This window comes from Euwallacea fornicatus, chromosome 32, assembly GCF_040115645.1.
Source record: "Euwallacea fornicatus isolate EFF26 chromosome 32, ASM4011564v1, whole genome shotgun sequence".
NCBI classification, from domain to species: domain Eukaryota; kingdom Metazoa; phylum Arthropoda; class Insecta; order Coleoptera; family Curculionidae; genus Euwallacea; species Euwallacea fornicatus.
The window spans coordinates 725,667-739,062 of NC_089572.1; the positions used below are offsets into that span (position 1 = coordinate 725,667).

At 35.8% G+C, this 13,396-nt stretch overlaps 1 protein-coding gene across 2 annotated transcripts in view; it reads right to left on the reverse strand.

Annotated features, from left to right (window-relative positions):
- Positions 1-12,964, reverse strand: part of LOC136348353 (protein numb-like) — a 36,485-nt gene extending 23,521 nt beyond the window's left edge. Inside the window, exon 1 of one of the 2 annotated variants that reach the window (XM_066299128.1) lies at positions 12,727-12,964. Coding sequence is in view for 1 of the 2 variants with exons in the window: in XM_066299126.1 (XP_066155223.1) it covers positions 5,508-5,579 (72 nt within the window). In the remaining variant the exon portion in view is untranslated. Of the gene's footprint in view, positions 1-5,507; positions 6,425-12,726 lie in introns of those variants that run through there. The other variant, XM_066299126.1, reaches the window with a different exon arrangement.
- Between the last annotated feature and the right edge of the window lie 432 nt (positions 12,965-13,396).

Consider the following 13,396-nt stretch of genomic DNA (forward strand, 5'->3'; position numbering starts at 1 on the left):
TACATTCATTGTTCCCGGCTCTCCGAACTAAGCAAATCGCACAAAAAATTATCAGGTATTGTAAAAACGCGTACTACATTTGATGTTTACTGTTTTTATGGAGTTTACCCATAACGTTTAAAAATCGGTCGTGAAGCTAGATTCCGGATGTTAATTTGATAAACATTAATATTATTGAATTGAAAATGGCTTATAATTATACTAATAACGAATTGGTCGCTATGCTCTTGGTATACGAGGAGGGTCATCAGAATGCCGTCGCAGCTTCGCGATTGTACGCCGAGTGTTTTCCGTTAATGCATTATCCTACAGCCCGTAGATTTGTTTATCTTGTTAGAAGAGAGCTCGTGAGACCAGAAATCTAAAAATAAAGTATGGTGGACATGCCGGAAGACCTAAACCACCTATAACGGCCCACATTGACGAACGTGTTTTAGATATCGTTGAAGACCATCTAGCGACCTCTTCGTTTTGGACGCGAAGTACACAACTTTTTAAACAATCAATTTCTTAACAGGTGGATGGGGGGCAATGGACCAATGCGATGGCCCGCAAAATCACCAGACTTCAATACGTGTGATTTTTATCTCCGAGGTTATATGAAAAGTTTAGTGTTTACCAACGAAATTAACGAAATTGAAGAGTTACGTGAACAAATAGAAAACATCGCAGAAATAGTTCGAGGTAAAAGATTTCTTCTGAGAGCATATACAGAGTTGTGGATAAGGCGAACGACAAATTGTGTAAATAAAATCAATGGTGACAAGCTCGTAAACCTTTTGTAGCCTGACTGGGAGTGAGTTATTAATAATTAAAGGTTTGGTGTTTATTAAAACTTTCATACGCGCATATTTCGGTCATTTTTGAGATTTCGGAAAAATGTTACATCAAGTTTTTTGAGGTCTATGTCGTGCTAAAAGGCAAGCGCCGAATTAAAATACACCCCGTATAAGGTACCATCTACTGTTGGGAATCAGTAGTTGTTTTTCATTATTTGTTTATAGTAATATTTCGTCCTTCGGTCATCCGCCAGGTTTGTTTACCCAAACAGCGCTGTAAGCTATAAGTCGGAACTTTATGATATTCTTTTAGTTAATCATCATAGAAAGTGAATAGTTTACTCATGACAGACAGACACTTAAGTAGTGCATCAATTGTCTAAAAGTTACGTCTCCCCTGATTCCTTACACAGTTTTACATATAAAATTTCGATTGTTCCCTTTTAATGAAAACTTCTGATTTGTGGAATATCTCAGAGTGTCAAGCATATGAAGTGTAATGCTAGTATTTTTTCAAAATGTTTCGTAGCAGTGTTTAAAGACGAAATACGTAATAACAGCAGCTCCATGAGGTAGCGAATTAACTCAGGTTAGCTAGAGCTCCAGTTCTATATGAGTCAGGATTCCTAGAATTTAACCTCAGAAGATTCAAGCCTAATTTCAATTGCATCTTGTGAAAGCCACCGTAAGTTAAAAGCATGGTTCGATTATGATAGATTGATAATCCACGTAAGGAAGATCTTTTTTGCTTTTCTAGCGTTTCGCGGATTCGTCCGATAACAGTCGACAAATCGATTGATATGAAATTCCTCGGTTTTCACACATAGTAATGAGGTTGATTTAGATAAAATATCATGTCCAAAAGTAACAAAAAAAATCGGCAAAATCGGCAACAGAAAGTGAAACGTAAGTAGGTGAGTAAAAGTGCACTTAAAGAAATGTTAAGGTTAAAGCGAAGGTTACGGTAGGCAACTTTGCCTGAAAATTACTAGAGGGGTAATGTCAAAAAACCCTTTCAAATAAGCATGAAAATCCTCATTCTTTGAATTCAGAAACTATCGCAAAAACACCAAAAACTGTATAAAATATGAATATGTATAAAAATAAAAAACAAATGGTCTGAATAAAAATCAATCAAAAAATGTGTGCAGGGTGTTCCTTAATGTCGTGCGTAAAATTCTCCGGTGATTCCTCAGGTCATTTTATGAAGATATACAATGGTGGTCACATAAATGAGAACGATGATAAAACTTATAAAACTAATTTACTATAATTGGAATTTAAAAAAGTCATTTGTTGGAACGATTTTACTTAAATAAATATTTACTTCGGATAAACATTTTTATATTGTTAATAAAAACATGCTGTACGACGAAATAAACAAAATTCCTCAAGGCAAATAAATAAGAACGACTTAAAAATGTATTGTTATTAGTTCGATTTGTTGGTTCCTGTTCATTAGATCGGACATACAAAAACCAAAATGGGTAGGAAACAACCAACAATACCCCTAGTTCTCGGAAAGCAATAATATCATTAGTGAATAAAAATCGATCTTATACCATCATTTCTGAGTATTTACATTGTTCAAATAAAAGTTTTCAACACCATGAAACATTTTGACTTGCACCAAACGTTAGAAAACCCTATAAGAAAAAGAAGGCAGCGAAAAACAACCATGATATTTGATCGAAGAATAATAATTCTTGCAAAACACAATCAAAAACTCACATAAAGTCAACTGCAAAAGGAATTGCTTAACAATGAAACTCCCACAGTTTCCACAAGAACAATTAGAAGGCGCTTGAATGAAAATAACTTGGTTGGAAGAGTTGCCAGAAAAACAATTTTAACAACAAAGAAAAATGGAAACGCCCGTTCGAAATTTGAAAACAGTCATATTGAATGGACGACTACACAATGGAGGCATGTTCTGTGATCGGATAAAACTAAAATTAATAGGTATACTTCTGATGACCGAACTTATGTTAGACGACCTCCTAACATAGAATTCGAGCCAAGATATACCACAATAACCATTAAGCATGGAGGAGGCAACATTAAATTGCGGAGTTGTGTGTCTTAACATGGTGTACGACCAATAGTAAAAATTAATGGTCCTTTGAATAGGCATAAATATCTGCATATACAGGGTGTTTCCTAACTACGTGTAAAAAATTTAAAGGCGTAATCCTCGACTGATTTTGAGTCAAAAATGTCTAATAAACATAAGTCCGCAAATGTCTTGTTTCCTAGATACAGGGTGTTGAAATGTGACAAGAAAAAGAGATTTTATTTCCAAAATGACTCAATTTGGGTGTTTGAATTTTAGAAAAGACAATTTTTTGGGGGAACGCTTTAATAATTAATCATAAGAATTGCTGAAAATGACCACCATTACTCATAATGCACGCTTCCATCCTTCTTGTTAATGATTGTCTCACTCTCTCGAAAACTCCTGGTGAGTTGCGTATCGTTTTACATCCGGTAATCATACGTTCCTGAAGTTGATCTAGAGTGTTTATTGGGACAGCATAGACAAGTATCTTCAGATCACCCCAAAAGTAGAAGAAAAACTAACAATAAACAAGTTAGTAAATACCACCAAACCTTTAGAAACCTTTAAAACTTTTTTCAACGTCTTTCAGTCAACACCCTGTATCTTGGAAACAAGGCAATTGCGGACATATGTTTATTAGACATTTTTGACTCAAAATCAGTCGAGGATTACGCCTTTAAATTTTTTACACGTAGTTAGGAAACACCTTGTATATTTAAAAATGTGATGCTACTGTGCACAGGAAAAAATTAACGTTTTATCTGGCAATTCCAGCATGATAACGACCCCAAACATATAGCGAAAATTGTAAACGACTGATTAATAAAAAAAAATCAAATTCGTGCTGTCAAGTGGCCTGCGTGCTGTGCAGATTTGAATCTCATTGAAAATTTAAGGTGATATGTAAAGCAAGCCGTCAATCATAACAAATTTTTCTCAATTGTATGGAGAAATTCAACAAATTTAGTATCCAATGCCACAGAAACAATGCCAAAAATGAAAAAAAAATCATTACCTCAACGTTTTTAAGAAATCATTAGAAATACAGTTCATCCAACAAAATATGAATACTCTTTTAAATGCACAGATAGAGTCTTTTGCAACTAATTTAAACAATATCAAATATTTGAGGGCAGTTCCTATTTGTTTGTCCTTGATAATGTCTGTTTAATTTTTTGTAAAATGAGTTTTTTCTTTATAATGAAATATACAATACAAAAGTATTTGCATTTCAACAAAGAAACATCTTAATGCCTCTACTAATTTTTTTTTAATACGACGTCCACTTTTCTAAAATTTTTAAGTCGTTTTTATTTATATATTGGAAACTGTATGTACGTTCGCAACAGCTCAAATCTTTAGCTACGTGTCGAAATTTTTCCCTTCAAATCGTTATTTTTAAATTTCTCAAAAATCATTTTAGATACTAATTTCAATTTTGGCATGTATTAACAGAACATAAAACTTTGTATTTTAATAATAAAAGTAATTATGTTGCTCAACAAGTCGCAGCCCTACATACATGTTTTCTAATATTATTTACGAAAATAGTAGCACGCCACTGACACTTTTACACGGAAATGCTTTTTTCTGGTCTGATTCTGTTGGTCAGTTCTACATGCAAAAGGTCTATTATGCTTTTCTCATTAGACTAATATTTCTTGATTGAAGTTTAAAAAATAATCTTAATTGATTTGTTCATTTTAAGAGTTTATTATAAGTTAGTATTTTATATAAAATATTATATACTTTACAGTTTATTATAACACACCTTTATCATGTTGAATTGATCGGCCTAATCAGAAAAAATATTCCTGCGAAAATATATCAGTGATGTATCACTTTTTTCGTAAGTAATATAAGATATGTATGTAGTGACGCAATCGGTTCAATAATATAATTACTTTTCTTATTAAAATTTGGAGTTTTATGTCCTATTAGCATACACCAAAATTGAAAGCAATATTTAGAGTGCTTTCTAGAGATTTGAAAAACAGAATTACAACACCCTGTAAGTAAAAATTTCTACCGTTGCGGACATATGTTCATACGAACTTTTTCGCCATAAATTAACCTAAAGAATCACCCTGAAATATTCGCACGACATTTAAAAACACCCTGTATATCTATATTGCACCTTACGCGCCCGAAAATGTAATTTGCAGGGTTGTCCATGCTTCCAAGAAGGCTCGTTCTGGAACGCACTTGGCTTGCCGTGTGATTTTCCAATCTTCTAACTTAAATAAGCTCATAAATAACTATTATATACATGCGTGCGATAAAGTGACACTTTTCCTCAGAAGAATAATAATAGAATAACGGAAACTTATTCACAATAACAAAATGACAACTTTAAACTACTAATCCCGCTTCCACCTCAATTTAACTAGCTCACATATTTAGTTTTACAATTGTGAGAGTTACTTGTGAATGCACCACTACCAATACCAGTCCCTCGGATAAGCATCAGCATCTTTAGAGCCAAATTGTTAAAATGTTGGTAACTTTAGTTCTGGTAGGTAACCACAATTTCCATGGGAACGGATTAAAAAACATCTGTTTCCAAGTTAACCAGAACCTAGTTAAATTTAATTGAATTTGAATAATTTGGCCCTGAAGACAACTGAACAAATGGCCAATTTAACACACCGCCAAACACCGGATCTTACCGAATTTGGATCGCCAAATTTCGATACATCTCGCCGGTCTAGAGGAATATGATTGGACGGATGATTTCCCATTTGTCAAAAACGAAAACCAAAAACACTTAAACTGTCATTAAACCCCCGCAGCGACTCACGAATCACACAAAACGGACTTTTCGTCCCGACTCTGCCAGAGAGCAGATGCGCCAATGCACAGATGCTTAATGATGGGCGGAACGCACAAGAATTTATTTTTTAAGGCGCACTTTCAAAAGCTACAAACGGAGGAAATACACTTTGAGCCTCGAGTATGGCGATTGGAAAGAGCTTAGAAACTGTAATTATATTATCAGTCGAAGTAACGATATCCTTCTTCCTTGCACACCGGTCGTCCTTGAACATTCCTGAGGTCAGCACACCGAAAATATCCACTGCATTAGCACGTAAAACGGCATTGAAGTACTGTGTAATAGTCGTTATGCAATTAAAACTGTCCCATGTACTGGGAATTTAATACACCAGTAAAATTAGATTTTTGAAAGTCCTTGGAGTGATGTCGATTATCCGTTAGGCAGGCAACGCTTAGTTCACGGACCACCTTTTACGGCTGATAGTACTAGTCCCAACGGTCATCAAAAGTGACAGAAAAACGAAAACCCGATTCGTCCACGTAAAACCGAAGAAAAAATTTCGAAGAAACGGGCCCAATGGCTCATGCAACCTTCACGCGACCATCGCAACCATCGGGATGGACTGATGACGGTTAAAGTTGAATTCGTGCATATTCCCTTTTCCCGCATAGCAGGGGTACTATCGGATCTGAATATATAGACTAAGGTAAACGCACCTCTACCACGTTAAGCAACGGATTTGATGACACTTACGTTATCGACCTTAATAAAAATACAACGGATGGTATTCTTTCGACCGAGAATACCCGCACAGAGTGCGCGAGAAAGATGCCGATGTCATTTTTGTCGGAGTCGCACTGTAGGTAAGGTCGGACACATTCGGGAGATCCCGGCTGGTTTCGAACAACGTGGATGGTAACGTGTATTTTTTGTCTTGGATTGAAAATGTGGTTTGCGGTGATACATGGTACTCAAGTACGAGTTCCGGCTAGCGGTAGGAATGAGTTTCATGGGTAGGTCCGCTGCACAGTGAGAACAAAAATGATCTGCAATAAGACTGGCAATAATCAAACTTGACCCGAATTGCTACCGAATGAATATTCTTCAACCGGCACTTCCGGAATTTACGTTTAATTACGATGTACGCCCATGAAAGTCGTTACGCGCACAAACCCCACATAAGTTTCATACATATTTTTCCTGAGATCTACGTTCGCATTATCACAGATAAGTGCTCGGGAAACCGTTACGCGTACGAACCCCTAAAATTCGGCATTTTCTATGCTTATCTGGCGATTTAGGTTCACAATATCACAGATAAGCGCCCGTAAAATTCGGGACGCTCCAAAATCCCGTGCGAATTCATAGAGAAAAAACTTAAAACGCTTTACAAAAATGATTTTTACGATTAACGACCATAGGAGATTGAACAGATATACCGTATATCTCTAATTTGGTGCCAGCTAATGACTCTCTGGATAGGAAATTTCGAGCTTCTGACTAAGTTCAATAAAAACACAGTTATTTTTCTAAGGCAGCAATAAATAGTCGAACAAATGTTAAAAATCAAGAAAGTAACCAAAACAAAACCTAGCTCAAGTAGGTGGTGGGCTAGAACTTGAGCGTTTATTGCAGGCCTTGCTTTTGAGCTCTTAGTTATCTTGTTTATATTTAATATTTTAACATTTTTCAAATATATGAGTGTTGGGTGGTTTCACGCTTTCCTTCTATACAGTGTTATCGGCTAGACAAGCCAATTATACTCCAAGAAAAGTAATACATTTTAGGAAAAACAACCTTTAAAAACGTCAGTTTAGAACAAATTATCTTTATATGGCACATTAACACATGCAAAATTCGTTAAGACATTAATTATCGTTATAAAAATGCATGTTCCTGCGATTGAAAAATGACCTTTGAATGGCACAAAATAGACCGCAAAGTGTTTTTTTAATGCCTTGGCTTTAAAATCAGACTAAATTTAATTCATACGCAACAGTAACGTATTTTTGTGTGGTCTAAGCAATAGAAATCGAATCAAATAAGTTTTCTTTTTAATCAAATAAACACGGATTTGCACCCGTCTTCCTTTAGTAACTATTATTCAACATTTGCTTATTATTATACACAAAATTCACTCAAAACATTTGTCCGGTCCTCGACGAATTTGACTTTGCGATAACAGTTTTTTTGAAAAGAATGGTGAGCAAAGGTCTTCGCAAACGCAGATAGGACGTTTTTGTAGGGCACCATCGAAACATTACAGGAAATGACATACATCGAGGTTTACACGGCACAATAGTTCAATCATAAAACATACCATGAACTTAAATCTTATGGACGGAAACATCCCGTTGATTATGTTATTTTTAGATAAGGGAAAGTCCACATAGGGGCTTATGTTCGCTCTTATCACCGTTTATTCATAGAGTCGAAAACGTGAGGTTTCAATTCATGGCAATAAATTTTTTCCGACGAGACAATTTATTACCGAAAATGTAAAGAAAATAATTAACAAAAAGTTTTACTTAATCTGGACAAACGTGAACTGTTGGCATTTCAAACAATACTCAATTGAAGGCGCGGACCATCAAAAGGACAAGTTTCCGTGAATCAGTACACAAGTTCGGTGGAAGTCGGCTCCGGAAAATCTCCTTGGAACGAAAGATGCGATAACCGACGAAATGTATGGAAAATAGTTCCATTGCAGATAGGAAAGCACCGAAATTACAACCAACTTTGCCACCAAGCTGATGCTCAGCAGACTTGTAGATACAATGAAAGAAGCTAATTAAGTTCTTCTTATAAACAAGCCAAAGCAAGAGCTTAAAGAGAAAAACCCAAAGCAGACACCCGAATACTTTAACTTGAAGTAACGAAGGGATTCGAAACAAGAAAATGAGCATGGGCTAGCACATATGTTACGAATGTGATATGAAGTAACAAAAATGATAAAGATTAGAGGTGTTTAGGTGGGAAAAAGTGTCATTATCTCTCTATCGCTTAATCCACTCTGACGCAAAACACCTTCAACTCATATTTACCGACATAAAATACTTGCTAACTGGTCCTACCTTTTCAGATCTACCAAACACTAAAAGTACCTTCTTCATTTCGAGACGTGTAATTACACAGCTTAATTGAATATCCCTCAATTTCGATGATTATAACTCTCCGGGTTCTGGAACATTGAGGCAACATGCCTGTTTCGACTGACACGAAAGCTAAAAGTTCTTTGCGTGATATTTGTTCCTTACTTGGTAAACCTTTACCTCTGAAAATAACTATAGGAATCGATACTGACCTTATAAGACCACTTGAATTATTTATTTACAATAGAGTCAAGTGTATGGGAGTTAGAGCTGGGAGGACGAACGAAATAGAATTGTAATGGTAGTTTTTTTAAGTAAAAATTATCTCACATCGTCATGTAAGATATGGCAAAGCATCGTGTCAAAATTGGACGTTTTATTGAAAGAGAAAGCCCCCTATGAAAAGCTTGCCAAAGAACGAGCTGCGCATTGGTAGTGTATTTATGTAATCAATTAGATATTTAATATATTTAATGGGCCTTTAAGTAATTTACCGGAGTGTTAAATTCAGGCATTATCGGGGAATTTTTAACTTAAAATCGAGAGCTTCTAATTTAACCCGGACACGCAGAATCTCTCATGCAGGAGGAAAGAATGTCTCTGGCACGGAATGATTTTTCTCATAGCAGCATCCCCCTTTACTTGGTCCCGAATTTCCCTATTTACACACAATCCATCGATCACAAACGGCGTAACGATAGGTATATTTATGCATGGGAATTTCGAACAGGTTCAGAGGGGGGCCGATTAGTCGCAATGGAATTATCCCACGGTCTCGCCCCATGTAACCGTTACGGCATGCCCTTGTTTAGAGACCATATAAACGCCGATACTATTCCGGTTTTTGTGAAATGTCGCATATTGTGTATAGAAAGGTGCTATTGAGTTATACAGTTCTTTGGGTGAAGTATGGAATAAGTTCATTGATATTAAAACTAACATGTTTCAGAAAAGTCCTCGGACGCGCCAATTCGGTTTAAAAAAAAAAAAACATTTTTTTTTTTAATATTGGTCATATTGATGACGTCATCGAGGTCGGGATACGATTTGATCGGCCATTTTTTAAAACGTGAATCCCCGCCTTGATTCAAAATGTTAAAGAGCATATTTTTTAAGTATAAACCGTAAAAAAATGAGGGGGCTACATGAGACATTTTGTGAAAAAAATCTCGCTGAAACACACACACACCAACGTTCGTTATTATTAATAATGGCAACGGAGAAAAACAAATAAAATAACAAACAAATATTAACGGCAACAGAATGTTTGCCGTTAAATCAAATTCGTGTTACGTTTTGTGTGCGTCACTATCTGTGTCAGGACTTACCACTTAAAATTGTTTAAAAATGTCCAAGATAACCTACAGGGAAAGCATTGAAATCTCATGCAGGATCGGATTTGGAGATAAGCGCGTACCCACATAAAAGCTGCAGAATTATTTAATACAATTCGTCCTGATTGGCAACTAATCAATCAAATCAAAATTTCAAAAATTGGAAGAGTTTAGAGAATTGGTGCTGAAATCTGCCTAAAACTGGTCGATCCTTGATGCCGAAAAACGAAAAAATTAATATATTGATGACAGTGTAAGAAGATCCACATTCCACAGTAAACAACTTCGTTTAACAGGGTCACCTACACCCGGCACAAAGCATTGAAAACGAGTAAGTACAAAAAGAAAAAAAAATCGTCGAAATCAGTTTTGCAAACAAATGCAAGAAATTTGCAACAATAATGAAACCTTTATAAAAACGTTTTTATTCTTATGAAATAACATTTACTTTAAATGGCCACGTCGACCGGCAAAACTGTCGTTATTGGGTTTCTGATAGTCCCCATTGGGCGATGGATTTTCATCGCCAACACACTCAAAAAGTGAATGTTTGATATGCCATAATACGCGATAGAATTCTGGGTTTTTATTTTTTTTCAAATGTACTGTAAGTAGACAATGATACTTAAATTTTCCGAAAGAAGGTTTAGTCCCAGCGCTACTTACTTTATATCCCAATCCAGAAGAACTCAGTTTGCCAAATACTAATTTGCTACATATTTCAACAAGACAGGGCGCCTCTCCATTACACAGCACCTGTACGGGCATATCTAAACGAATGTTTCCCAAATCGTTGGATAGAACAAAGAGCAGCTATAGAGTGGTCAGCTCGTTCGCCTGACCTAAGACCCTTCGACTATTTTTTATGCAAATATTTAGAACACAAAACATGTTCCGCTAATGTTTAAATTTAGACAATTTAAAAAGACGGTATCGTGACCAAATAAGACGTATAGCTCCAGACCCTATTGATAATGTTCAAAAGGACTTCGCCTACCGTCTTGCATATTGTCAGGCAGCGCACGGAGCTCAATTTAAACTGCGTATTTGATAATTTGCTTCTTTTTTTGTAAATATTATTTTTCTCAAAATATTAACCCCCTCATTTTTTTACTGTTTATGCTTCAAAAAATATACTCTTCAATATTTTAAATAAAAAAAAAACGAAGTTGTCATTTTAAAAAACGACCGATGATGTTTTTGGTATGACTAATATTAAAAAAAAAAAAAATTTAAGAACTAAATCGACGTGTCCGAGAATTTTGTCCAAAACATGTTAGTTTTATATTAATTAATTTATTCCATGCTTTACGAAAGCACTGCAGTATATGATATGTAATAGCAAACTCAGAACCGAATTAGGTTGAAGATTTTCGGTTTTTGAGACAATCCTGAAACGGTGAAAAATGGGGCATGAAAAGGTTAAATCAGAAACAGCAGCAATCTGAATGCGCTTCTAGAAAGGAGAATTTCTGCATACAGAGAAATTCTACGGACTGAATCTCCGTGAGCCCTTAGGGAAATATTTTAATATCGGGGCGACAAAATGGCCCAAATGGTTGACGAAAACTCTAGAAAACGACAGCAAGGCCACTTTGTTAAGAACGAACAATGAATCTCAAGGTGAGGTATCATCCGAAGATATCAAAAGAAGTCTATAGGAAAACACTAAAAAAATACCGTTTTTACCAGTTTAATGATATGTTACATAAACCTATAAATCACGCTTTAATCAACAAGTGCAGAAAGATCCTGCCACTCACCACTTCTAGGTGGTATCTACCCAATAGACAAAAACGTGTATATTTCGCATTTAATACTAAATAAACAAACTTATATCCGTTATCCCAAGCAAAAATTGTTTAAGTATAATATTTTCGGTTAACAGTTTTTTCACTTTAAACGACTGATACGAATCTTTAATAAATACAGAATATGCAGAGCTAATGAAGAGATCAGTGTAAAATCACGGTGAAAGTGAAAGTCATAAATGAATTTTCTTTTTGGGGCCCCAGAGTCCATGAATTACAAGTCGATGAAGCTGCTTAAAATATCCCCGCAAGGTCCTAAATGTACTCTATAGATATCTCTTCTACAGTGAGGTGTAGGTAGGACGATACAGATCAATAATCTACAAAAAGTTTGTGGATTGATGAGAGCACGCTATGACCGTGCCGGTCCCATTGCTCGATTTTCGGTTAAGCTGAAACACATCTTTGGAACCAAAAACCTGCTTAAAAGGATCAATTCTCACCAGGGAATTACGTCACCCGGAAAGCGGATCAGACTTCCTCGATGAATTATATTACTGGATGAATGTTTATGTGGCGCTCGTCGTAAACGGCTCTCTTTAATAACAATCCAAGGCAATTTTATTCAAATTTACTTAATATGGGACGATGGATTTGCTGCCCAGCGAACGTAAAAGTAATAATACAGTAATTGCTTAATAGACGGGGGATTTAGTTATAGCGGTAAAAGGTGTCAACATTCGGCCTTGTGCGATTTGCCATAAAAGTACATTTTCGCGATAGCTACCAATGTTATAATGTCCACCTGTTTCTCAACAAACCTGCTCTAGTATTTGGTTAATAAATAAACAGGAAAAAACTTAATTCTCACCTTTCTTATCTCATTCAAATAATCATGTTTTGTTAATAATAATTCAGGTGCTGAACTGACTCACCTATATCCAAATTTCAGAAACGCGTACACTGAAAAGCCGTAGTAAAATTCGCATAATCCGAGATTTATGTTTTGCCGCGTTCCTGCCTGATTCAGGAAAAATCACAACCTTCCACCAGGATTTAATACCTGAATTTCACCTAAAAACCACGGCATCTAAAGGAAAATCCGCGATTGTGTCTGAACTAGGTGCACAAGATAAGTCGCCGCAGGAGGATTCAACAACCCCACACAGATTCGACGAAAATAACCATATGGCGATAACCTGCACCAGACAGAAATGAAGCATCAATCTCCTGCAAAATAAAATATCGACTAATCTCCTAGAATTGGTTGTCTATCGCCGTCTTTCTTTTTCATGATTCGCTGATGGAGAAACGCGAATTATCAGACAAAGAAGGAAGTCTGCTAACGATTGGATTCCTGCTGATGCAGAGCAAACTCCTGCATGACTAATCAGTGGCGCCATCTCCCAAGGAATGGGGAAAGTTCTTTTGTGCAAATCTATTGAGCAATAGTTTGTATATACCTTAATTTCGTATCATTTCTAGTATTATCAACAATATTTTTTTACTGATAGAAAACGAACTGTTAACTATTATTAATTAGAGCCATTGAACATGATCAAATTGTAGGTTTGCATAGATAAGAATATGTTAAGATCATCATAG